The sequence below is a fragment of the Vombatus ursinus genome, unplaced genomic scaffold (genome assembly GCF_900497805.2).
Source record: "Vombatus ursinus unplaced genomic scaffold, bare-nosed wombat genome assembly UNPS02007822.1, whole genome shotgun sequence".
NCBI lineage: Eukaryota > Metazoa > Chordata > Mammalia > Diprotodontia > Vombatidae > Vombatus > Vombatus ursinus.
This window is the reverse complement of record NW_020947600.1, coordinates 1,511,709-1,536,869: the sequence shown is the minus strand read 5'-3', so window position 1 is coordinate 1,536,869 and position 25,161 is coordinate 1,511,709. Positions and strand designations below refer to the sequence as shown.

The 25,161-nt window shown below is 41.1% G+C and overlaps 1 protein-coding gene across 3 annotated transcripts in view; it reads right to left on the bottom strand.

Annotated features, from left to right (window-relative positions):
• Positions 1 to 491: 491 nt before the first annotated feature.
• The window catches only part of LOC114034008 (GPI ethanolamine phosphate transferase 2-like), a 90,701-nt gene continuing 66,031 nt past the window's right edge, over positions 492 to 25,161 (bottom strand). For 2 of the 3 annotated variants that reach the window (XM_027849653.1, XM_027849655.1), the window contains one exon: positions 492 to 1,944. In XM_027849653.1, coding sequence (XP_027705454.1) covers positions 1,725 to 1,944 — 220 coding nt within the window. In that variant the 3' untranslated portion in view covers positions 492 to 1,724. The remainder of the gene's footprint in view (positions 1,945 to 25,161) is intronic. The other variant, XM_027849654.1, reaches the window with a different exon arrangement.

Genomic DNA, 25,161 nt, shown 5'->3' with positions numbered 1-25,161 from the left:
TAAATCCTCCCTCTTATGCTTACTACCTGTGACCTTGGGCAAATTATTAGCTTTCCCTGGGTCTCAGTTTCCCCATGTGTAGAAGTAGGGAAGGAGAGGGGCTTGAACTAGATGCCTCTCCCTTCCCTAATCCTTCTTCTGTAAGGCATCCCTTTAAATATATAGGAATGTATCTGGCACTTTCCTCCTGGGCCTCCTCCTGTCTAGGGTAAATCTCTCCAATCCCTTCAATCGATATTTACAGAACAAGCTATGAAGCCTCTGACCATCTTGGTCATCTTATCCCACAGATGCTCTAGTTTAACGTTCTTCCTGTTAATCACAATGTTAAAAATAACAGTTGCTAGCATTTATACAACACTTTAAGGTGTACAAAGCACTTTATAAATATCATCCACTTTGATCCTCACAACCACTCAGGGAGATAGGGGCTATGAATATCCCCATTTTGCAGATGAGGAAGCCGAAGAAGAGAGAAGCTAGTGACTTGCTCAGGAATACACAGCTAGTAAGCGTCTGAGGTGGAACTGAATTCATGTCTTCTTCATCCTCTAGGCCACCTAAGCCAGAAGAAAGAGGGGCTATGATCTGTGAATTTCTGGACAGGACGTTTTTATTGATGAAGACACTAAGATCACATTAGGGGTTTTAGCTGCCATGTCACATTGATGACTCACAGCGACCTTAGAATCACAAAAACCTCCAGGTCTTTTTCACAGGAACTGCCACATCTCACTGTTCCTGTCCTTGTTTCTCTCTAGCAAAGTTCCCAAGTGTTTGCAGGACACCTGGTGCTCCCCAATTCTTAGGTGCATGGACGTAGTCCAGGGACGTTGCCCTAGAGAACAGGGGGAGTAGAAGGGAGCATCCTCTCTCCTCCCTGACCCTCGACCAGCCCAGGGCAAAACGTGGGGCATCAGCATACTCATTAATGATTCTTTTCGAGCCTTCTGTACCTTCTGTCACTTGACTGAATCAGATGATCTTCCTCTCTTTCAGTTTCCTCCTCTTGTATCTCCTTCAGCCTAGGATATCTTTTGACTACAATTCAGTAAGTCAGCTGCTGGCTATTGCTCATGGATGGTCATATAGTTATACTCATGTCCCTCTTTCTTTCTCCCTGCCATCTCATGAATAATCATGGCAGAGATGGATAAAAACATGTTAGACAGACACATCTGCTTCACATGCACCACAGTCTAAGTAAGGATCCATCTTCTCCCTCCACTTCTTAAGCCCTCAGAATTAAGCACATCAAGCAGCTGGGTAAAGCTGAAAACTTTTTAAGACTGTCATTCACTAACAAACAAAACTCTGAGTCAGATTTATAACACATATGGAGTAAATTAACAAAACCAGAAGTTTTTAGACTTATTTGAGTTAAGGAAAAAGGGTCATGGTTTGTAATCAAATTTAATATTCTGGAACAAAATTAGTACTTTTTCAAATGGTCAAAGAGTCTTTCTCTTCCCCCTCCCCTCACCTGTCCCCTACCCAATCTCAACCACAAAAAGTCACTTAGAGTAAATCTATATTCAAATACAGAAGTCAAAAAAGTTGAATTTTTTTTTCAACAACTGGTAGAACTCATCAGCCATAAATAACTTTTTATCTTTTTCTGGAATGATCTTCTTAGTAGTTAAGCTTATCTTCCATTACTCAAATCCAGTCAGCAATTAATAGGCTTTTTAAAAAGCACAGTTCTTTTCTGCATACTTAATAGACTAAGGTTTTATGAGATTGGTTTGGTCCATGGCTGTGAAAAACACACAAATGGTAGCTGTGAGTAATAGATGCATTCCTTCATAGAGAAGTTTTGGAGAAAACACACTCCATATAAACAAATGGTAACGTAGGGACGTCACCAGGATGATGTACGCAGACACAGGGATGGAACATATCACTGCATAGCAGAAGCAGGCGTGACTCATTGCTGAACTCCTGCTAATGAAGAAAAAACCATGAAGAGTGTTAATGTTATTGCACACTTACACTTTATCTTAAATGCAGCTATTTAAAAAGTAATCAATAATCTGATTTCCACAAATGAGCCCAAGGAAGGCTATTAATTTTTACTTCTCTAATTTATGATAATTCATGGTAACAACCTGGGCTGGGCCAAATTCCATTTCTGCAGCAAGTATCATGAAAAAGGCATCCGCTAAACCAAATAATAGTGTAAATGAGAATTTAGGAGAAATGCTTAACTTGGTCAGGAACACAGATTTTTAAAGTACTTTGGCACCATCTATTTGAATGCTAACAATGTGATTATTACACAGGACTCTCCTCTGTTATTTAAAGAAGGACTCCAAGACTCTCTCCTTAATAACAATGTTAGTGGTTAGTTATTTGAAAACAATTTGTCTGTACTCCTTTAAAAATATTCAGTAATTCAAATTTTTACTAACTCAGACTGGCCTTTCTCCAACTTAATCTGAGATTTAAAAAAAATATATCTTAAAATATTTAGGGATTAATGATCCTACAGTCTAATGTTCTACAAAGGCTAATGTTAATTGACCATCCTTCTGTTCCAGCTGATGCTTAGGTACAAAAGAGTCTTGGAGTCAGGTCTCCCAAAAACTAAAGTTATCAGAAAGCCATTTTCCAGAGTAGAAATTGGATTAATGAGAGATTTAGACAAGGGAAGGCATGTGCCCTGAGGCAAAGGAAAAAGCTAAGCTAACATGCATAGTATGCATGCCAATGACTTTACGGGAACTAAATCTTATTACTAGCACAGACTAAAAAATGGTGGGATATACAACTCATGCTTGTATGCAAAGCTTAAAAAGCTATCAATGAGTCTTTTAAAGATTGTTTTCCTTAGATTACAGTTACAATGCTCAGTATACCAACCTGTAAATGTTAAATCACAGCATAGCATAAAAAGATCTTATTCTATAGAAGTCCACATTAAACAGTGACAGGTTTTTGTTGAATTTCTTTTTCTGAAAATGGTTTTTCATCCATCCATGTGGCACAGACCCTACCACAATCTCTACCCTAACGGAGATCCCTCTTCCTACATACTAAATAACTGTAATGGAGCCAGCCACTTCCTCCCTCTTCCTTTTGGAGATCTTTCAAGAAGCAATCTGGAATAATTTCTATGATCCAGTCCAGCTATCTGGGAGGAAGATGAAAGGTGGAAGACAAACAGAGAAGGCAGGATTTGCCCTCTTGAGCCTCTGGACTAAAGGGAAGGGAAGGGAGAAGGCAGAAGGAGAAGAGTGAAAACTCAAGATAAGGTGGAGGAGATAAGAAGGGAACACAGACTGTACAGGCAGACAGTACAGGTAGTCCAAAAACGAAGTCATTCCACCAGAGTTATGTGTGTGGGTGGGGGGCCGGGTGCTAAGTGACCCAGATGTAAGACAACAGGTTTCAAAAGCTGAAGGCACAATGGCCACAGGGCATAGAAATGTTAGCCTAGCCAGCCTAGTCTTCAGGGCAATTTTCCTATAACAGTAAGATGCAAAAGGTAAGCTGAATTGCTGCAAGCACAAGAGAGTCACCCACACATGCCTGGAAGGGCTTTGGGGGATAGCAACAGTGGTGGGAGTTGGGGACCCAGGACACTTGGTGGGACTGAAGGAGAGACGAGGGTAAACACTAACTGTAAACAGAGACTGGAGGAGAATCTTTGGCATGAGACTAGAAAGATGACATAGAAAAGGGAATTCTCACCTCTTTTGTTGGGCTGAATATAGGGCAAGTCTCTGGGGAAAGTGGCCCATTCTTTGGCTCAGATGTTAGCTCCTAGAGCCCCCACAAGAGAGGGGTGAATGAGCAAGATAGGTGAGAGGTCCCTAGGGCCTGGTGCCTCCCACACAAAGGTTTCATGCACAAAGGTACTGCCTTCCTCTACTGATTTATTTTCAATTTATCCTGTAGATAGCTCGTGTGTACATTATTGACATGTTGTCTTGCCCATTAAGAGTGTGAGCTCCTTGAGAGCAAGAACTGGCTTTAACCTTTCTTTGTAATCCAGCCCTTAGCACAGGGCCAAGCACATAAGAGGTACTTGGTAAATGTTTATTGATTGACTCTAATAGAGCACTACACATCAAGAATGCCACCCAACTGGGAAGCACTACAAAATACACTGTAGAATGACAGAAGGAAGGCTTCCTAAGATCTACGTCTCCTCCTATATGAAGAAGGTGGCACAGCAGCATCTCTATTGTGAAAGAAACTGATTGTCACACACCAAAACCACCCAAGTCGATAAAACCATTAGGCTCCACAGCACGCCAAAGTGAATGATGCAGAAGCACAGTAAACAAAAGAAAGGCAACCAAAGCCACAAATGTTTTTTTTAAAAAACAGAAAGTGCTCAAGGGTGAAGGCAGTCAGCTACCCTGGAAGCCTGGACAAGTATTCCCAGTTCACAGGTAAATAAAACATGAATTTCAATGAGGAATAATGCACAGCATCCAAATTACCAATTCTTTTGCTATCCAGATGCAGTAGCCTTAAAAGATCATCATACACAAACATTACCAACATGTAAATAAAGAAATGAATTGAAAAGGAGAAAGTTCTTAAGCTGAACAAGCTAAGGGTACTATTAAATCATTTTCTTTATGAACTACAAGACACAACAGAAAGGATAAAACAGAGTCTAAAGAATTTGGCATCAGTAAGAAAAGGTTAAATTTTAGTAGCAACTAAAATCCATGCACATGATGAAACCATCATGTGGTAAACAAGGTAAATAAGGTGTGGGACTCTATCCCAAGTGCGACCCACAAAGAAGCAGCAACCCCCATTCCAAAGCCGAGCACAGAATGGGAAGAAGTCTAAGTCATCACCAAGCTCCCAAAAGCAAAGGAAGTCCTAAGGCCCAGGGAATCTCTTGGTGGGAGAATAAAGAGAAAATAATGAGAAATGAGACTGGAAGTGGTGATTAGAAGAAGAAAGGGAAATAAGCCAAGAAAAATCTTCTGGCTTTCACTGGCAACAGGTTCCATTTTTATTCCTCATCCCTTATATATTAACTATACCACCAAAATTTGTCTTTCCACTGATATACCAGCAGTACACTACATCTAGCTTACATACCCTAATCTACATAGAAAACAGAGACAGAAACAATCTCAGGGTTGGAAGACACCTCAGAGATCATTTTGGTACAAGCTCTACCTAAAGCAGGAATTCCTTTTACAGCCTCCCTGACAAGTGGTCATCTAGATTCCACTCCAGTCTAGGTGAATTCATTAGGCAGCCATTTGCACTTTTTGGAAAGCTCTGATTCTTGGAATTTTTTTCCCTCAAGCTAAACAAAAACGCATTTTCTTGTAATTTTATCCATTGGCCCTAGGCTGTTCAATAGGGCTCACCACCAAACAGCACAAACTTAACTCCTCTTCTACATGATAATTTATCAAATACTTGAAGATGGTCATTTAGTCCTCCCTAAGTCTTCTCTTCACTGTTCCTTCAACTTCTCCTCCTATAACATAGTGTGGAATCCTTTTAACTGAGTGTCCCTTCCCCGGACATATTCCAACTTACAAATGTCTTTCTTGATATGTAGCCCCACGATCCAAATACCACATTCTCAATGTGGCCCAACTGGGGCAAAGTTCTCCAGAAGTACTACTGTCTCCTTTGCTTTGGAGGTGATACTTCTGTTAACAACGTCTGAAGAAACACCTGCCTCCTCCTATCGTAGAGGTGACCCTGGGTTCCCAAAGACTATGCTAGCAAGTCCCACCAATCTGGAAAGGCTTTAAAAGCAGTGATTGTACTGTGTCTGTTATCCTCTTCAAGGTCTCACAGGCAACTCAAACTCAGTGTCTAAAATAGAATTCATTACCTGTCCTTCCTCTAAATGTCCCTATTTCTCCTATTTTTGTTAAGAGCATCGCCATCCAAAGTCATCCAGTTTTATAGCTCTGGAACAATCTTTGATTTTTCACTTTTCCTCCTGATCCAATCAGCTGACAAGTCTAACCCCACCACATTTCTCTCCTCCTCCCATGGTCACCACCCTAGTCCAGGCTCTTATCTTCTCTCTCCTAAACTATTATAATAGGATCCTAATTGGTTTACTGCTTCTATTCTGTCTCCTCTCCAATCTATCCTCTAAACAGCTGCCAAAATAATCTTCCTAAGGGTAAGCCCTGACCATGTTACTCCTCTTCTCAAAAACCTTCAGCTGCTCCCTACTGCTTACAAGACCAACGTCCTTAGCCTGGCATTTAAAACTCTCCAAAATCTGACTCCTACCTACCCTTTCAGATTTATTTCACAAATTATATTCCTGCCAAAATGAACTTAGCTGTTTCCCAAACTTGACACTCCATCTGCACCTTCATACATTGATTGGCACAAGCTATCCCCATGCCTTGAATATGCTCACTTGTCTCCCCCCTATTCCTGTATTCTTTCAAGGCTCAGTTCATCCTCTTCCTGGATGCTCCCCAGTTATCAGTGTTCTTTCTCTCCTCAATTTTCCTCATTATTATTCTTGTTTGTGCATACATTGTATTCTGCTGCCTCCCCCAGAAAATATGTTCCTTAAGGGTAGAGGCTGTTTCATGTTTATTTTGTATCATCAGTGGCCAAAGCACAGTTGCCCAAGGTAGGAGCTTAATAAACGGCTGTTAAATTGACCAGCCTGGCAAATCTTGAGAAAGTTGAATACTAAGTGTTGACTTTTTTGCCCAAAGCAATTCATGAAGACTGTCAATAAAGGTACTGAAGAGCTAATGTGCATCAGGGAAAGGGCCTCGTTTCCATACCCAAATAAAGCTCCTCAGCTTTTCTGGTGGTCACTCCTACTGAGTTTGTGGTTCACCGAAACTCAAGTTTTTGTTTTTTTTTTTACATAAACTATTTAGCCATCTTGCCTCTGCCCAATACTTGTAAGTATAAGGTTTTAAATTTATCTGTAACAAATTTCAAATTTAAATAGGATTTTACTCATTATTCAAGTCTGTGGAGATCTGGGATCCCTACCTACTCCTCTTAGCTTCATGTTATCTATAAATTAGATAAATGTAACATCATCATTCAAGTTAGTGATAAAAATGCTAAACACAATGGGGTCTGGAACAGCCCTGTGGCTTGCCACTATTGATCTCCCTCTGGCTAACATAAATCCTTTAATCAATTCAATAGATTCAACTCTCCTTGGGTCTGGTCATTCAACCTGTTCCATTTCTCCATCTTGTCCAGAAGGACATGGTGTGAGAGTTGGTCAAAAGCTTTGCTGAAATTCAGGTATGCTATATGTCTGACATTTCCCTGATCCACCAGTACAGTAACCTGGTCAAAAAGGGAAATTAGTTTATTCTGACTTGTGTTTCTTAACTAGACCAGGCTTAATGAATGTGACCGCTACCTTTCTTTCCAATTACTTACAAACTAGGCTTTTAAGAATGATTTCTGGAATTTTCCCTCACATCAACATCAAATTCACATGGCTAGAGTTTGCAGAATCTAATTTCTCTTCACATTTGAAAATCGGTACAGATGTTTGCCAATCTGCAGTTCTAGGGAATCTTTTCTATTCTCAGTCCTTCAGGGATTACCAAGAGTGAGTTAGTAAATCTACATTACTAACACTTTCACTACCCAGGAAGAGAATCTGCACAACCAGCTGACTTGAATTAATTTAGCAAGAGGTAAGTGTTCTTTTCTCCCTTCACTTACACCAGGTTGCAATTTCCTCAATTATTTTCTCTCTTCTTTTAAATGTAAAACTCATTCTCCTTAACAGGGGAGACAGAAGCAGAGTTAAACAGTTCTGTTACCTACTGCCACTTTCCCACAAATCCTATGCATGGACTCAGCCCTTCCTTATTCTTCCTGCCACCAAAAAAGCTCCAAAATCACTTTCTGTTGTCCTTAGCCTTCTCCCCACGCCTCAGCCCAGCTCTTACTGGGTTTCAGCTGTCCTCATGCTAATCTTCTAGGGCCATGTCATTCCTCTGTATTTTGGCTTTGGTTATGGGCCCCTGATGTTATCTTTTGTACACATTCTTTTAAAATGCGAGCTCAACAGAGAGCATGAAAGAACTTGACAGTGGGCACATTCACCATGCAGGGAAGACAGACTGAGAATGGTAAATGAAGAAATTCTCTTTGGATTAAAGTCTAGGTTTAATTTTAGTAAAGGAGGAGTAGAAGGCTTAGTTTTATCTTCTCCACTGGGTCAGAAGCTTTCAAGAAAAAAAGATTCTAAAAGTGAAAGGGAGTAATTATGGAAAAACTAGCAGCACCACAGGCAAGGCCTCTCACTGTTTTTCATTTTTCATGTTATTGCCTCCTCTGACCCTGCAACATGCAGCTTTTATCCTGCTCTTCTATGGAAACTACCTTCGCCTAAACTGAGGAACTAGTAAAATGGAGGAACTATGCTCTTGCTGGACTAAAAACATAAGCCTCCTCTATTTAAAAAAAAAACCCAAAACTATTCATTTGATTCCCCTGAATTCTCCTTCCTGTTCTATTTCTATCCTTCCTTTGCTTCCACCGTGCAACACAGTCCTGGCTTTCCTATGTCTCTGATCACTCTCTAACTTCCTTCACTAGCCCTTTTTCAAGACCTCTAAATATGGGCATTCAGAGGTTGAATCTTTCACCCTCGTCTAGTCTACTTCCCCAGGCCTTCCTGAGGAACTTGTCTGCTCTCAAGGTTTTACCTCTCCCCACAAGCAGGCTTGACGGATGTCCCACTCTTGAGTTTTCCAAATTCTTGGCAGGTTCTACTAAGCTGACAAGGCTCTGCATATAGTTTCGGTGACAAACTATGTTCCCTGTCTGAGGCGCAGCCATGTTAAATATGGACAGGCTCATCAACCATAAGTGGCCACTAAGTCATTCATTTTTCAGCCAGGGCAGACCATGAAATAGAATGGGTTTTGTTTTTTTTTAAATTACAAAATGGCTTCAGTTCTGGACAACCTCCTGTACCAGAACAATCAAAAATCAGGTAAAGGGTAATAAGAAACACAGTTTTTAGGCTACATAGAAAGAGCAACTTAACCATTAGTAAAATAAATGAAGCCTTTGGTAAACATTCAGTAAGTTTATATACCACTGAAAGCACAATCATAATCAAATTGACATTCTGCTAGAAATCAAACCAACAAGGATCCTAGAATGGTGAACAAAGGAGTTGACAGAGTTAGTTTCATCACATGCTAAAAGGCAACAAAAAATTTTTCAAGACACTGGTCATCACTCTTTGTGAGGAAGGTAACTGTGGTTTACATGCCAACATCTGTTGCAGAGATTGCGCACATAGAGACATTCTATGGAAAATTTGTCAAGACACTACAAACAAAGGCAACCTATACCTTGATACATAGCAATACCAATGAGAAGGTAAGTACAAGGAGGATGGCAAAAAATGTTGGTAAAGAAATTAAGGGGTAGAGACTTGTGAATTATTTGCCCCCGAAAGGAATAAACTCTTTCTTTAAGAAGACAGTGAACAGCACTCTTCAAAATCATCTGGTATTGGTTTAAAAATAGAGAAATATATCAGTGGAACAGACTAGAGACAAGGGAGAATAAAAAACAATGGAACTCAATAAACCAATGTTTCATAAAATGAAAGACATAAATAACCTAGGGAAAAACTCCTTATTTGAATAAAACTGCTGGGAAAACTGGAAAGCAGTCTGGCAGAAATTAGGCTTAACCCAACACCTTACTCTACATTCCACAATATACTCTAAATGGACAAGTGACCTTAATATAACTATAAAAATATTGGAAGAGAAGCAGATCGTATACTTCTCCCAGCTATGGATAGGAGATATATCTTAATTAAACAAGAGATAGAAACAGTTACATAAGATGAAAATTAATAACTTTGATTAAATAAAACAAAGCTTCTGCACAGACCTGCAAATTGGCAGAAATGACAAAAACAGCAAGTCAATGTTGGAGGAGTTGTTGAATGATAGGCACACTAGTACATTGTTGATGGAATTGTGAAATGGTACAGCCATTCTTTTTTACATTCATTTTTAAATTTTGATTTCCAAATTCTCTCCCTTCAGCCCCTCCCCAACTCATTGAAAAAGCAAGCAATATGATACCCACATATACATGAGAAGATACGCAAAACATATTTCCATATTAGCTATGTTGCAAAAAAAAAGCAAGAAAAATAAAGTGAAAAAATATGCTTCAATCTGCACTCCAAAGATTATCAGTTTTCTGTCTGGAGGTGGATAGCATTTTTCATCATGAGTTCTTTGGAATCACTGTATTGATCAGAGTAGCTAAGTCTTTCACAGCTGACTATTGTTGCAATTTTGGGTACAGACCCAAATTTGAAAGCAATTTGGAATTACGAACACAAAGTGACTGAAATGTCCACACCCACTGAACCATTACTGGACTGATATCCCAAGGAAGTCACTGATAAGAGCGCTGAGAACTATCCCATGCACAAAAAGAAATGACTACATCTTAAAGAGCAAAAAATGACTAGTTGCTAATGTGGGAATCGTTTCAGAATCAGCTGTGTTTCAGGTCCTTAAGGTGTTAGATATCTAAGATAAAAAAATCCTTGCCTAATTAGAAGCATAAAGATGAGAAGAAAATGCATCTAATTTCACCACTTAAACCTATGTAAATTAATTGCTAGCTCTGAAAAAATGGATAACAGCTGTATCTATGTATGTATCTATAAAGACACCAAAGGGGTAGGCCAAAAGAGTCCAGGCTGCCTCAGCCAGCACTTTAACCTCTTTGCTGGGAGACTCAATAACCACAGGCAATAACAGTTTAGAGCACTAGTTCATTTGCAAAAGATTATGAAGAGGGATGATAGAAGATTATGAACAGCACTGCCTCACAAAATACCAAAAAGCAGTGAAAGCAAGCCTTTGAAAAAAGTTTGAAGTGAGGCAATTGGGTCATATCATTCATGATTTCAAGAGCATTTATAGATGAAAATGCCACCCCCCCAAAATGTGAAATGGATTCAGTACCCAATAGCCTATGTGAAGAAACAGAAATAGCACTCAAGAAAAAGAAGCCCAGAAAATGCAGCACATTCTGATCAAGAACACAGTAGAGGAAATCATGCACAAGGTAACAATTGTAATTGCAGTCAGAGATTTATTTTCAAGACACGTCAATGCAATTCAACAAGTACATATTAAGGGTCCATTATATACATGGCAGTGTGCTAAGTGCCAGGAATACACAGACAAAAATTAAAATCCCAGTTCTCAAGGCATGATCTTCTACAATTCCCTAGTGGGAAGGGACACAACGTGTTCAAAGCAGTCTGAAGAAAAAGGGAGCGTTAACTGGAGGTGGGGGACATCAGGAATGGCTTCACAGAAAAGGCAGCCTTAGAGGAAGATGAGGATTTTAGCAACTAGAGATAAGGAGGAAGTGCCTCTGTACCATTAAGCATGACTGCAATGGGCTCCCTCCCGGCTTCTTCTTTTGCTCAGACAGCACCTCCTACAAGGAGTCTTTCCTGACCTGCCCAGCTGTTAGTGCTCTCCATACTTTTGTGTACATGATATATGTCCCCCAGTTTAATGTAAGCTAATTAAGGGCAAACACTGTTTGATTTTTATCTTAATATTGTTCTTCCTTGTTCAGTAAAGTGCCCTGAACACAGTAGGTGCTTAATAAATGTTCAGTTTTATAGAAAGGCCAAATAAATGGAAGAGGGTTTCCCTACACGGATGCTCATATAGCTGCAGATGGCATTGCGCTGGCTGCACTGAATCTGGGATATGACACTGCTTCCTCAGATCCATGGCCAATCAAAAATGAGATTGGGTTTAGGACTGGACAACAGGAAAACCAAACGGGTAAAGAATGTTTATTGCTCAGATTATGTCATGCAGTTGAATGTGCATACCACTAAATCTATCAGTACATACTTTTGATAGGTATTAAAGATGGGCGATAGGAACAAAAGACTAATTTAGATGGACAGTTGAGTAGCACTTTCAATAATTCCAGTATTCCTTCCACCAAAATCCATCATTTTAACATAACATTTTCTCAGCTACATGAAAACCATAATCACAGAATAATTAAAATGCAGGTGACTAAAAAAGGGCAATGGAAAGGCATATGGTAGGCTATAGTACATTACTAAAAATAACAAGAATTGTCAAAGAAGACATCATAAAATGACTAGGAAAGGATGTGGGGTGGTCAGTCCATGCACTATCTACAAGAGGAAGGCCTCTTGGCATGCTGGGTAGATTCTTTGTGCAGGATTTATGGAAAGACATGAATATGAACTACATAGCATGAGAAGGCACAGATGGATTGTGTTATGCACTCATGACGGGAATACCAACTCACTTATATAAAAAAAAATATCAAAGTATTGAAGAAGCTTCACCCCCCTCACCTCACTCAATACATTTGAAACCAAACTCTCATTTTTCTCCCAAAATAGGTTCTTGGTCCTGGCTTCCTTTATCATGTTAATGGTATTGTGAGAAATGAATATTTCTCTCTTATATTTAATAATTATTATATTAGGACCAAGGTTTTCCCCCTTTTCTGCTTCCTCATCCAGAAACCTACCAGTGTGGGAAATCTCTCTTAAAGATTTACCCAGGCCAAGATATAATCAGACAGTAAAAGAAATTCTAAGTTTTGGCTAATAGGTGTGTTCTTATTTACTGTGTTTGCTCAGATAGGTCCTGGGATAATGCTGATTCTCCCTATTATCAAGAAAGGTGATATGGAAATTGATGTCTCCGATCAAGATTTGAGTGAACTAAGTCACATACCCCAACATAGCCTACCTCCCATTGTGTTAACCAATCAGAGGTGATCAGGTATCAATCAGGAACACCTCCTCTTTGAAGAGCATATAAACTGTGACCCTACCACCATTAGGGGTCTTTGGTCTAAGAAAGATGGCTAAATGACTTGCTGGCCTTATTAATGAAATGATTAAATTACCCAGAAATTATGTCTCTCGAACTTTTTAATGGTCATAATTTAGTCATTCCGCTAGTCTCCAAAGCTCTAAATCTCTGGGTCATTTTAAATTCCTCCTTCTCTCTTTACCAACTGTCAATTAGTCACCCAGGTCTATTAATTCTTCCTCGGCTATCTCATTTATTCTTTTCCATTCTCAGTGGTACAACCCTAGTTCAGGCTTTTGGAATATGCTATGGGCTTAGTTATTGTGCAGTAGTAAGCATATCTTCCTTTCAAGCAGGTTAGCTGAATTAACTTCTCATTCAACTTGCGGGCAACGAGAAGGGGGACCAGCAGTGAGTACTATCAACAAAAAGAGCACAGAGGAAGATGTGAACCCAGCAGAGAATAAAGGATGAATAAGCAGGTGGGGTTTAGGGCTGCACTTCCATGTAACAAAATAAAAGAAGGAGGAAACCTGGAATTCATCCAGTTCTGCAAATGGGCAGAAGATGAAGGTCAAAGAATACATAGTACTGCACACACAAGTAGGCTAAAATACTGATTAGTAATTATAAGCAAAGGATTGGGGTGCTTGGGAAAAGCCAATTTTTAACTAAACACAATGCATAATTGTATTATATATAATATTACAATAGATAATAACAGATTGTAGAATTTAAGAAATTGGGTAAAGAGAGAGAAGGAAGGAAAAGGGCAGCATGGATTTCTCCCTAGGATATTATTCTTTTTCTAAGAGAGGGAAGAGCAGAGGATTAACCAGAACAATAACATGACTAAGTACATACTACTCATTCCAAGGCTATTGCTATGTTGTAGAGAACAGCAGCAGCTGCTTCTACAGAAGGGAAGCAAGTTTATTAGCCATAAAAGTGGGGGAACAGAATAGGTACCAAGATGAGCGAGGACTCTCAAAAAAAAAAAAAAAAGGCACACCAAAACTTGAGGAAATCCCCTTATTCCTTGGTGGATAGACTCTCCTGGAGAATTCTTGGATGCAGGCTAAGTCAACCAAGGGGCTTAATTCTGAGGAAACCCTACCTACTAATAGGGCAGATCACCTAGAGACTCTCTCCCTGGATAATGGCTGTCCCCATGCCTGAGACTTGTTAATTAGCTCAGCCCTTTGGGAAATAGTGGCAAACTCAGGCTTTCTAGGGAACATTTACTGCAGGTACTCACCTGGAGAGGTGAAGCAGACACCATACACAAGTGTCCTCCCTCCACCCTCCCAATGTCCAGCATAGACCCTCTCATATTTTGCTTGGACAACTGTAATTGTATATGAATCAGTTTCCCCAACTTGAGACTCTTTCTCCCCCTCTAATTAAATGTTGCACACTGCTGCCAAATTAGTCTTTATAAAAGACTGCATAACACATGTCCCTTCCTTCAAAGGCTCCCAATTGATCAATGTTCCACTGTTCTTCTGTTCTGTTTATATCCATCTAACTACCACAAATAGTCATGGAATCTCAGACTGGAGGGTGGGAAGGTATTGGTCCCCCTGAGCCTTTACTCACCATCCTCCTCCTTGGCTGTAATGCCCCAAGTCCCCATTTCCTTTGTCTAATCCCTACCCTTCCTTTTAACTTTCATTTCAAGCCTCTCCTCTTGCATGAAGCCTTCCCAGAGAGTCCCAGACTATACATTATATTGTATAGAAATTGTAGTGACATTAGATTCTAATAAATAAATGACTTATAGTGAATGTGGGCCAAGGTCAATTCCGACAAAGCAGAGAAGAGATATACTTCAGTACTGGACTACTGCAGGTGTCCACTACAATCAGATCTGCTTACCTATGCAGAATTCTCTAGAGGAGAGAAGCCATAATTTGTGTTACTCTCTTCTAAACTTAGAGAATCCTACAATTTTTTATAGGGCCTTAGAGAGTGTTTCATCTAACCCCCCATTTTACAGATAAGGACACTGAAACACAGAACAGTTAAATGACTTGACCACAGTGATGCAGCAGAGGAGCAGGGTCTAGGAAGGACAGCCATTCGTTCTTTTCCAGTTTTTCTGATTCACCAGAAAAATATGAAAACTAAGCCTGGCATGCTGCTTTAAGCCTGTGAAACAGTAAGAAAAAAAATGCAACTGTCTAATGTAGGAAATTTTCATATATTATTAACACATTAAGTTGCTTTCTTAAGAAAAGACCAGGATATCAGATCATCTCACTTTATAAAACTGATGTGCTACTGAAAAGGTCCATATAAATCAAATCATAATTCACATTTACTAAGGGACTTTGCTATTTTGAAGGGAATCTTTCACCAAGTAAAGAATCTTGATCTGTGAACAATGTCCCCTCTTTAACCCTCCCAGTGTGGCCAAACCTAATAAGATGAAATTTATAGGAATAAATACGCAATATTATGCCTGGCTTCAAAAAGTCAGCTTCACAAGGATAAGATGGGGTAGCAATGGCTGGACAGCAGTTTCTGAAAAACAAAACAAAAAAAAAAAAACAAAAACCAAACCACGGGCTTTTTAATGGACTGTCAGGTCACTATGAGTCAACCATGTGACAAGAACAGCCAGAAAAGTTAACCTGACCTTAGCCAGAATGAGGGAGATGACAACTCTGCTATAGGCAGTCCCAGTCAAATCACATGTGGAAGAAATACTGTGTTTTGTCTTGATGACTATCTAGGAACAATCATGAAACATTATCACGACATCGGACACACAAAACACTTAAGATCTGCTTGGTACTCTTGACAATACCCTTTTTAGGTAAAGACTACAGATCTTATTATCTCCAGTTTGCAGATGAAGAATATGAGGACAGAAAATCAATAGAAGGGTTAGGGGATTTGTTCACCGTTATTCAACTAACCAGTGTCAAAGGTGGGATTTGAACCCAAGCCTCTCTTGATTCTGAGACCAGATTTCTTGATACTGTAGAATAACGTTGATGAGCTGGAAAATGTCAAGGTAAGGTAACTGGGAAAGTGTGGAAAAGGGATTTGAATTTTCTGCCTGGATCCAGAGGATAGAATTAGGAACAATGGGGGGAAGGAGCACAGGGAAACCAGTTCAGATAGAGGAATACTGCCCCAACTGGAAAGGGCTGCCCCACAGGGAGGAGTTCCCCCTCACTGAACGATGGTATGATCAGAGAGGTAGGGAAGTTCTTGTCCAGGGATGGGTTGGGTTAGAGGTCCCTGAGATCCCCTTCTACTCTTCTATAAACCAACAACCACCACCACCATCAGTATTTTAACATCCTTTGCATATATTATCTCATTTTATTCTCACCACAACCCTGTGAGAGAGGTCTACTATTCTCATTTTACAGTTGAGAAAACTAATGCAAAGAGAGGTAAAATGACCAGTATGTGCTTAAGGTAGGACTTGCACTCAGGTCCTGCTGTCTACCACACCACCTAAATACTTGGGATTCTGTATGTCTGATTTGCTTCACTGACCTAGACAGTCCTAGGCTGGGTATGCTCAGTGTGCATCTGCCTTGGAAATCCCAGCATCCTGCCTCATCTCTATTCTCTGGCAGAGATGGGAGCCTTTGACTTTACGTCTAAAATAGACACATGGCAGTCCCTTAGGGTGTACAAGGATCCAAGTTGGGCAGTCAGTAATGGGCTCTGCCTTCTAGGTGGACTGAACATAATGTTGAATTGAGGACAGGCTGTCCGTGGGCTTGAATGTAAAGCCACCCCTTGACTGGAAGCAGGCTAGCTACAAATGAGATCTGGGCCAGCAGGAGTTGGGGGAGCTGCTGGGCAGTCAGTCAACAACATTTATTAAGTTCTTATTATACAGGGAGGAAATCCATCCTCCAGGCAAACTACTGATCCATGAACCATAAGAGGATGAGCAGAAACTATAGAGCACTGTAACTTCAGTCACGCATCACTGTCTACAACCCTCAACAGTTAAGTTATACTTCTTTCAGGCCAATCAGTCAGGAGTCCTTTGGGCTTCTCTCTCCACACTCTCCTCCTCTGAAAAAGACATGGTGGAAGGCAGACTGGACTTGGGAATCAGAAAACCAGGCTCTTCTGATTACTAGCTGTGTGACCTGGGAAAGTCACATTACCCCTGTACCTCACTTTCCCCATTTATCAAGTGCAGAATGTGATACTTGTATCTACCTCAAAGAGATATGGCAAGGATTAAAGGAAGTACTTGACACAAAGCACTTTGTAACTCTGAAGTGCTACATAAAAGCGGATCATTATTATGGCTTTAGCTACCTCTTCATTCAACAAGGCTTTGTAGAGTGTATCTACTATTTTCCTGGACCAGATACTTGCAAAATTTACATTTCCAGCCGTGATATTTCACCTGACCTCTAAATTAATATTTCATGCCATTCCAGGTCCTCACATCAACTGAAATGTAATGTGTCCAAATCTAACTTATTTTTAAATGAAATTCTAATTATTTTCAATCAGTGAAAATCTGCCTTTTATGTCCCACTTCTTCCCCTCTGCCCCCTCACTGAGAAAGAAAAAAAAAAACACCTATTAAAACATGTATAGTAAAGCAATATGGGCAGCTGGGTAGTGCAGTGAATAAAGTGCCAGGCCTGCAGTCAGGAAGATCTGGGTTCAAATATGGCCTCAGACACTTATTAGCTGAGTGGCCCTGGGTGAGTCACTTAACTCTGTTTGCCTCAACTTCTTCATGTGTAAAATAAGCTGGAGAAGGAAAGAGCAAACCGCTCCAGTATCTTTGCCAAGAAAACCCCAATGGAGTCATGAAGAGTCAGACATGACTGAAAAACGACAACAACAAAAAATAGTAAAGCAAAACAAATTCTTCCACTGGCCATGTTTAAAAAAAAAAATCAACCTGCACTGAATCCACCCCCCTTCTCCGCCAAGAAGTGGGTAGCATGTTTTCTCATGAGTCTTCTGGAACTGTGGTTAGTCATTTTGTTAATCAGAGTTCCTGAGTCTTTCCAAGTTGTTTGTTTTTACAATATTGTTTTTACTGTATAAATTGTTCTCCTGGTTCTCACTTCACTCTCCATCAGCCCAGACATGTCTTGCCAGGTTTCTCCTAAGCTGCTTCCTTCATTACTTCTTACAACACAATAATATTCTATCACATCCATAACCAATGACTTGTTCAGCCATTCTCCAACTGAATTCTCAGTTCTCTCCTCACTTTCCAATTCTTTGCCACAACAAAAAGATCTGCTATATATAGATATTTTAATGGTATTCCTGGGTCAAAGGATATGCACAGTTTAATAACAGTTTGGGCACAGTTCCAGAATGGCTGACCCAGTTCACAGTAATCCACTAACAGCATATTTTATATATATGTTTTCCCAAAGTCCCTTTAGCATTTATTTTCTGTCCAAATCTAAATTGATCATTTCTCCCTGCCAAAGTCTTTATTTTCATCACCACCAGTGTTTTCTACATTCAAAACCCTAGAGTTAGTTTTGACTTTGTTCTCTCCATACCTAATCTGTCACCAAATCCTGTCATTTCTTCTTTTCAAGTAATCTCTTAGATCTGTCTCTTTTTCTCCAATACCACCGTTACCACTTTATTCTTGGTTCTTAAAATCTCAAGCCTGGACTACTGCAATAACTCGTAAGAAGTCTCCCACCTCCAATATTACCATGTTCCAATTCATTTGACATACTATGGCCAGATTAATCTTCCTAAATGATCATTTCAGTGTTGCTTCTCTATTCAAGAACTTACAATGGCTCCCTACTGCCTCCGGTAACAAGTCCAAATTCTGTATCACTCAAAGCCTTTCATAATCGGATCCCATTTCATCTACCCAGCCTTATTTACCATATGCCATTTGCACTGTTCCCAGAACATGTCATACTCATCTTCCCCCCCCCCCCCAACATCCTTTTCCCACTTCTTCACTTAATCAAATTCTTTGCCTAATCTTATCAATCTTAGAATTGCAGCATCTCAGACTAGGAAGTTATCTCAGAAGTTATTTAGTCCAGGAGGCAGCAAACTACATAGCCCAAGGGCCAAATCATGCCCTCTGCCTGTTTTTTTTTTTTAATATATATGGCTTGACCTGTGATCTAAAAAAGGTTTTTATGTTTTTAGATATATTTAGTATATTAAATATAATATGGGGGTAACTAGGTGACACAGCTGATAAGAGTGCTAGGTCTGAAGTCAGAAAGACCTACCTTCCAGAGTTCAAATCTGGCCTCACACTTATTAGCTGTGTGACCTGGGGCAAGTCACTTAACCCTGTTTATCTCAGTTCCTTATCTGTAAAATAAGCTGGAAAATGAAATGGCAAACCACTTCAGTATCTTTGCCAAGAAAACCCTAAATGGGGCCACAAAAAAGTTGAACATAGCTCAAACTACTGAGCAAGAAAACAAAAAAAAGATTTAAAATATACTTAAATATTAGACTATTTTAAAATGTAAAAACCATTCTAAGCTCACTGATAAACAAGATACCAATGTGGATTGGATTTGGCCATAGTTTGCTGACTCCTGATCTAGTCCAACTTCTATGTGAATCATAGAATGTAGAATCCTCTACATTTCAACAAAAGAAAGGAAACAGAGAATTCACTACCTCTGAAGACAGCCTGGTTCATTTTGTAGACAGATCTCACTGTTAGAACTTCTTCCTTAAGTCAAGGCTCAGCAAACGTCCTACTACCTACATGAGGCCTGACAACAATCCCTCTCGAGCCTGCCTTTCTCATCTCCCCTGCCCTCCTCCAGCTCTGGCATTCTGCTATACTATTTAAAGACTGGACGAGTCAATGTATTGCCTGGTGAGAGGTAGGGATCTATAATAAAAAGAGCACTGCCCCTGCAGTCAGGGCGTCCATCAAGTCCCAGCGAACTGACAATGGGAGCCCAGCTAGTGTACTGCAGTCTTAAAAATAATGCTTCCTTGAGCTGATTTCTCTCATGACATAAAACTGTCAATCCCAGAAGCATGCTCCTAAAGTTGTTTTCTAGAGACCCCCCAATTCCCTGCTTAGCCTCTGTCTTTGACTTTTGCTAGAATCTTAATCTGAACTATGCTCTTCCCCCGTGGGAAAGACAATCCCATGACATTTACTAGCTGTGTAACCATGGGCACATCACCCTCTCCAAGCCTCAAGGTTTTGTAAAAGTCTATAAAATGGGGATAACAATACTTACATTATCTTTCTTATAAGGTTGTTGGGAAAACATTTTGTAAACTGTAAAATGCTATATTTACACAGAAGTTATCATTATGAGAATATATCTTACATCTCCAACTAGTCGTACACGGACAACAAATAGCATTGGCTAAAAAGCAAAGGGATAAACTTGTACTTTTTCACTGACAATATCAGGGATCATTTGCAGGCAGGCTGGTTGTACATGTGTGACTCTCACATATGTAAAGTACCAGTGGACTGTCCTCTCTGAACTACTGCCTAGTAGTAAAGAGTCTCAGGGTTATGTCCTAATTCAATATACTATAGCGATTGCTGTGGACTTCTACAAATTCAAACTCCTACAGGGTATAGCTCCATGTCTGCTATGTGATTGGGATAATGTTGGTCAGTAGTCTTGTTCACACACTCATTTATTTTGATTTTCCCCAATGTCTAGCATAAAGTAGCTGCTTAATCATTTTTGCTAAATTGCACTGATTCGGTAGAAAGGTGGACTCTGGGATGCTACAGCGGGCTCCTTGCTCCATCTCCCACGCCCAATGCTTCAGAAGTACAGGAAGATGCTGCACCTATGCAGAGCGCACAGAGATTCCCTCCTCACCTTTCCTAGGGTTCTTCTTGCCAAGCTGGGGATAGGAGCGAGAGAAATAGTGACTGGGCTCTTTCTGTAGCAATACAAGATTTTCCTCCTGTACTCTATGAACCAAAGAAGTTCTCGAGCTATTTCCCATCCCTCGTTACCTTCTTCCATTCCAAACAGTATATGCAATGACAGTGGAGTCTGTACAGGAGCAGTAAAGTGTGGGAGAAGAGCTATCATCAATTAGTGAGAGTTAGTGCCCTATCTTGGCCCTTTTCAAGGACTGGGTTTGGACTGGACTTCTCACCTCCAAATTTACTGCTAGAAAGTCTATCTCTCTCTGTCTCATGTCATGAAACCACCCAGGAAAATAATGTCTAAGTCCTTAGTAACTAGTAATGCTCACTCTAGGGGAGGGGGGAGGGCTGCCCCATTTCTCTGCTGAACATCAACAATCACCTGCTGGACCAACCCCCCCAGGATGTCTGGCGACACCTCAAAATCCAACATTTCCCAAACAGAACTCATTGCTGAACCCATTGCTCTTTAAATTTCCCTGTTTCTGTTGAGGGCACCATCACTCCCAAGTTTCATACTCTGGGAATCATCCTTGACTTTTCCTTCTCCCTCCCCGCCCATCCAATCAGTTGCCATAATTTGTCATTTCTACCTCAACAACATCTTTCACATCTATCTCCTTTTATTTACAGCCCTATGACCTCATCATCCCTCTCCTAGATCAATGCAAAGCTGTGAGCTCTTCAATTGTTTTCCTTGCTCCCAGTCTTTCCTCGCTCATGGTCTTTCTTCTCTCCATCCCATCTTCCACATGGCTGCCAAAATCACATTCCTCTGGCATCTATCTCATGGGGCCATTTCCTTGCACAAAAATCTCACCAGACTCACATTTCAGAGCTGGAAAAGAGTTCAGAGTTCTTTTCAGCTAACCCCATACCCATAAAAGGAACTCCCACCGCCTCTAGGACAAAATACAAACTCCTCAGTCTAGGATATAAAGCCCTACCAATCTACCTGCAACCTGCCTTTCAAGACATTCCATACTCCCCCTCATACGCTCTATGTCCTGGCCAAACTGTTTCCAAACTCGGCATTCTATCTCCGGTTTCTGTGCCTCCCAGACTCTGCCTTTTCCACCCAGAATACCCACCTCATTCTAGACTCCTTAGCTTCCTTCAAGGCTCTACTCAGGTGTCATACTTTCCACTCAAAGCCTTTCCTGACCCCTTCCCCATATATCAGCACTCTCTCCCTCCTTAAACTACCTTGGTTTTGTTTTGTTTTCTGTTTTATTTTGCTATCTTGCCTGTGTGTTATATCTCCTTTGGTGGAATGGAAGCTCTCTGCAGGCAGGATCAGTGTCCTCAGTGCACAGCACAGGGTGTTGCACACAGGAGGCACTTAATGATTTTGTTGAGAAAGCATTTGTTCCCTGTCTACTGACACAATTCTGGATTGTTCTATTTGCAGGCAGATGATTCTCAGATTTAAGAAGTGGTTCTGCATATGACCTGCATGATCAGCCAGAGAATAGAACACACTGATTCAAATTTTCCATTTAAAAAAAAAAAGCCTTTTTAGAAAGAAACAGATTAAGCAAAATTCTGCTTTGAGAAAACAAAAGCTGGTGGAAAACCATCTGTAAGACACCAGGGGAGGCGATGGGAGGAAGTTTGCTTGAGCCCTGAGCCTTGAACTAGATTCTGGGGCCCTGCCCATGTGTACTGATCAGTGAATTCCTAAGAAGAAGTGGGCAATGAATCCCTTGCCAAGTCGAATGTCCCATCCAGAAGTCTGAGTTTTAAAATTCTCTATACCTCTGTCACAAAACAATCACAATGCCCCAAGCCTGAGGATACCAAACCCTTGCCCCCAACACCAGGCCAGGAAGAACTCAGAAATTAATGATTCTGCTATGCGGTATGATAAAGAATCTATCTTAGAGATTTTTCTAACCAGTCGCCATGTTCTGTCGATTCTAGCTCCGTAACATCTTTCTCTTTTGTCATCTCTCCACTTTACACAGCCATTACCATTTTTAGGCCTTTCTCACACCCTGCTAGTATATATTACTCCTACCTGGCTGGGATATGCTGTAAGAAGCAAGGGAACAGATGGACAACTGTCAGCCTAACCCGTCTTTCTCCACCAGGTCTGGATACACAGATGAGTTCCCAAACTGTTCGTTTTCCTCAGGCACGCCCCGACTCACTCTTCTACACACACCCACTGAAACCACCTTTACATGGGAATGATTCTCACAGCAACCTACAACCAGAGCCATTTGCCTCACAAGCTCTAGCTCTCTCCACGCTCCCACAACCACTGCTTCCGGTTCAAGCTCTCAACCTTCAGACTGACCAACACTCATCCGGAGCCTGCTGGCTGATATTTCTAAATAGTGCCACAGAGCAAAAGCTTGTGGGTCCTCCTGTGGCCTCCAGGGAACACTGGAAGTTCCACTTTCCCTCTCAGTTGCCCCACCCCAAGCTCCTGACATCCTAGCATCTTGTATCCTTCACAGAAGTCAGAGATAGTAGGGACCTCTCTAGACCAATTTCTACCTAAGAGGAATTCTCTGTACAATGAAGCCCAAAAGCATCCAGCCACCCCCCTCACAAGGCAGCCTGCCCCATCCCACTTGTGCAGCACTCTAGCGCAGAGCACTCCCCTAACATCAGGCCTCTGTTTGTCTCTGTGCTACCTCCCCTCGTCTCCCCACCTCACAACCTGGTTCCTGCTTCTGTCCTCTGAGGCCAAGAGCAAGCCTCATCTCCCTTTCATGTTGCCACATAACACCTACAACAATCTGGAGGCACCTCTCATGTACCTTTATTCTCCTCCCCTCAAGACTAAAGCTCCCCAATCACTTCAACCGATCCTCGAAGGACGCAGACTTGAGGCCCTCTACAATTCTGGCAGCCTCCTCTGGACTCTCTCCAGTTATCAATGGCCCCATACACCCCTTTCTGGACTGGACTTGGGACTTCAAGTGACTTCATTGGAAGAGGGCCCTTACTCTTTCTATGAACGCAGTTCAGCAGCTGCTCTGGGACTCCCAGTTGTACAGTGCTATCTGGGGACACCAAGGGGTTCAATGACCTCTCCAGCATCACACAACAGTCTGGATCAAAGGTCTAATTTCAGCTTAGGTCTTCCCAACTCTGTCTACTCACCATGCTATGCGGCTGCTTCTCCCCAATGATCTTCCTAAACAATGGCACCCACAACTGAACCTGACACCTGAGACATTGTCTGACCAGCACCACCACCCTCTTCATTGTCAGAAACTATGCCTATCTTAAGGCAGCCCAGGAACACACAGGTTCTTGTGGCTGCCCCATGGCACTGCTGGTCCAACTGAACCTGTGGTCCACTAAAATCCTCAGTACTTTTTCTGCTGTTTAACCATGTTTCCTTTTTTGTACATGTGAACCTGATTTTTTAACCCAAGTGTAAGATATTCTATTCATCCATACTTGAAAGGCATTTTAGCAGATTCAGTCCAATGCTCTAATCTGCCAAGACTTTTCTGGATCCTCACTCTGTCATCCAGTGTGTGTTTTCTCCCAGTTTTATGTCATCTGCAAATTGGAACATTATGCCATCTAGACCTTTTCTTATTAACCTCTCCCTGTCTTCTCCTGCCCTCCAAAGGAGGTATATAGCCAGGGGGATCTGATAGGGCAGGTCGAGGCGTGTCAACAGGTTTCTCTTCAAATTAGAAACACTTGACCCTTAACTAAATATTCAGAAACTCTTTGGAACGGTCTGCCTTGAAAGGTCAGGAGTTTCTTGTTTTAAATGTATTTCATTAGAAGCAGGACTGAATACCAGTCAAGAATATTGTAAAGAGAATTTGGTTTCAGGAAGGGACTTGCCTAGATGCCCCCGACGGTCCCTTTCAACTCGGAGATCCCATGATTCATTCTGCTAACTTCTCTACTGCAGCTCTGAGAAAGCCAAAACCAAACCACCTGAAGCCACAGAGGAAAAGCTCTCCACTGTCCTCCTCTGATTCTTAGCCCCAAATGGTCACAATCTGAATGGAAAAATGCTGAGCGACAGTCTGTACCCTAATTGCTAACCACTCCATCTCTTTTTGTCAGGAGCAGAAATGGGCAGGGACAGGCCCTGGGTGAAGAGATGGCCCAGGGCATGCCCACATGGTCTAATCTGACCTCAAGTGCACAGCTCTTCAGCTAGCTCAGTATTGTTCTGCCAAGATGCTGGGGTGGGAGGAGGGGACACACAAGCTCACATATCATCTCTCTCACAGGGTCGCCATGAAACGGCTTTAGATGGACCTTAAAGTGCTATAGAAGCGTGAACTGGGATTAGTAACCAGTTTTTCTCAACTCCTTGTAATGAAGCCTATGAAAATCAAAACAGTTATTCTCTGGAATATAACACACCATCCAAATCAAACACAATGAGTCTCCCCTAAACCCAAATATGGAAGACAGTACAGGTGGGCTTGTGAAAGAAGCCTCCCTAGGTTTTGGTCCTCA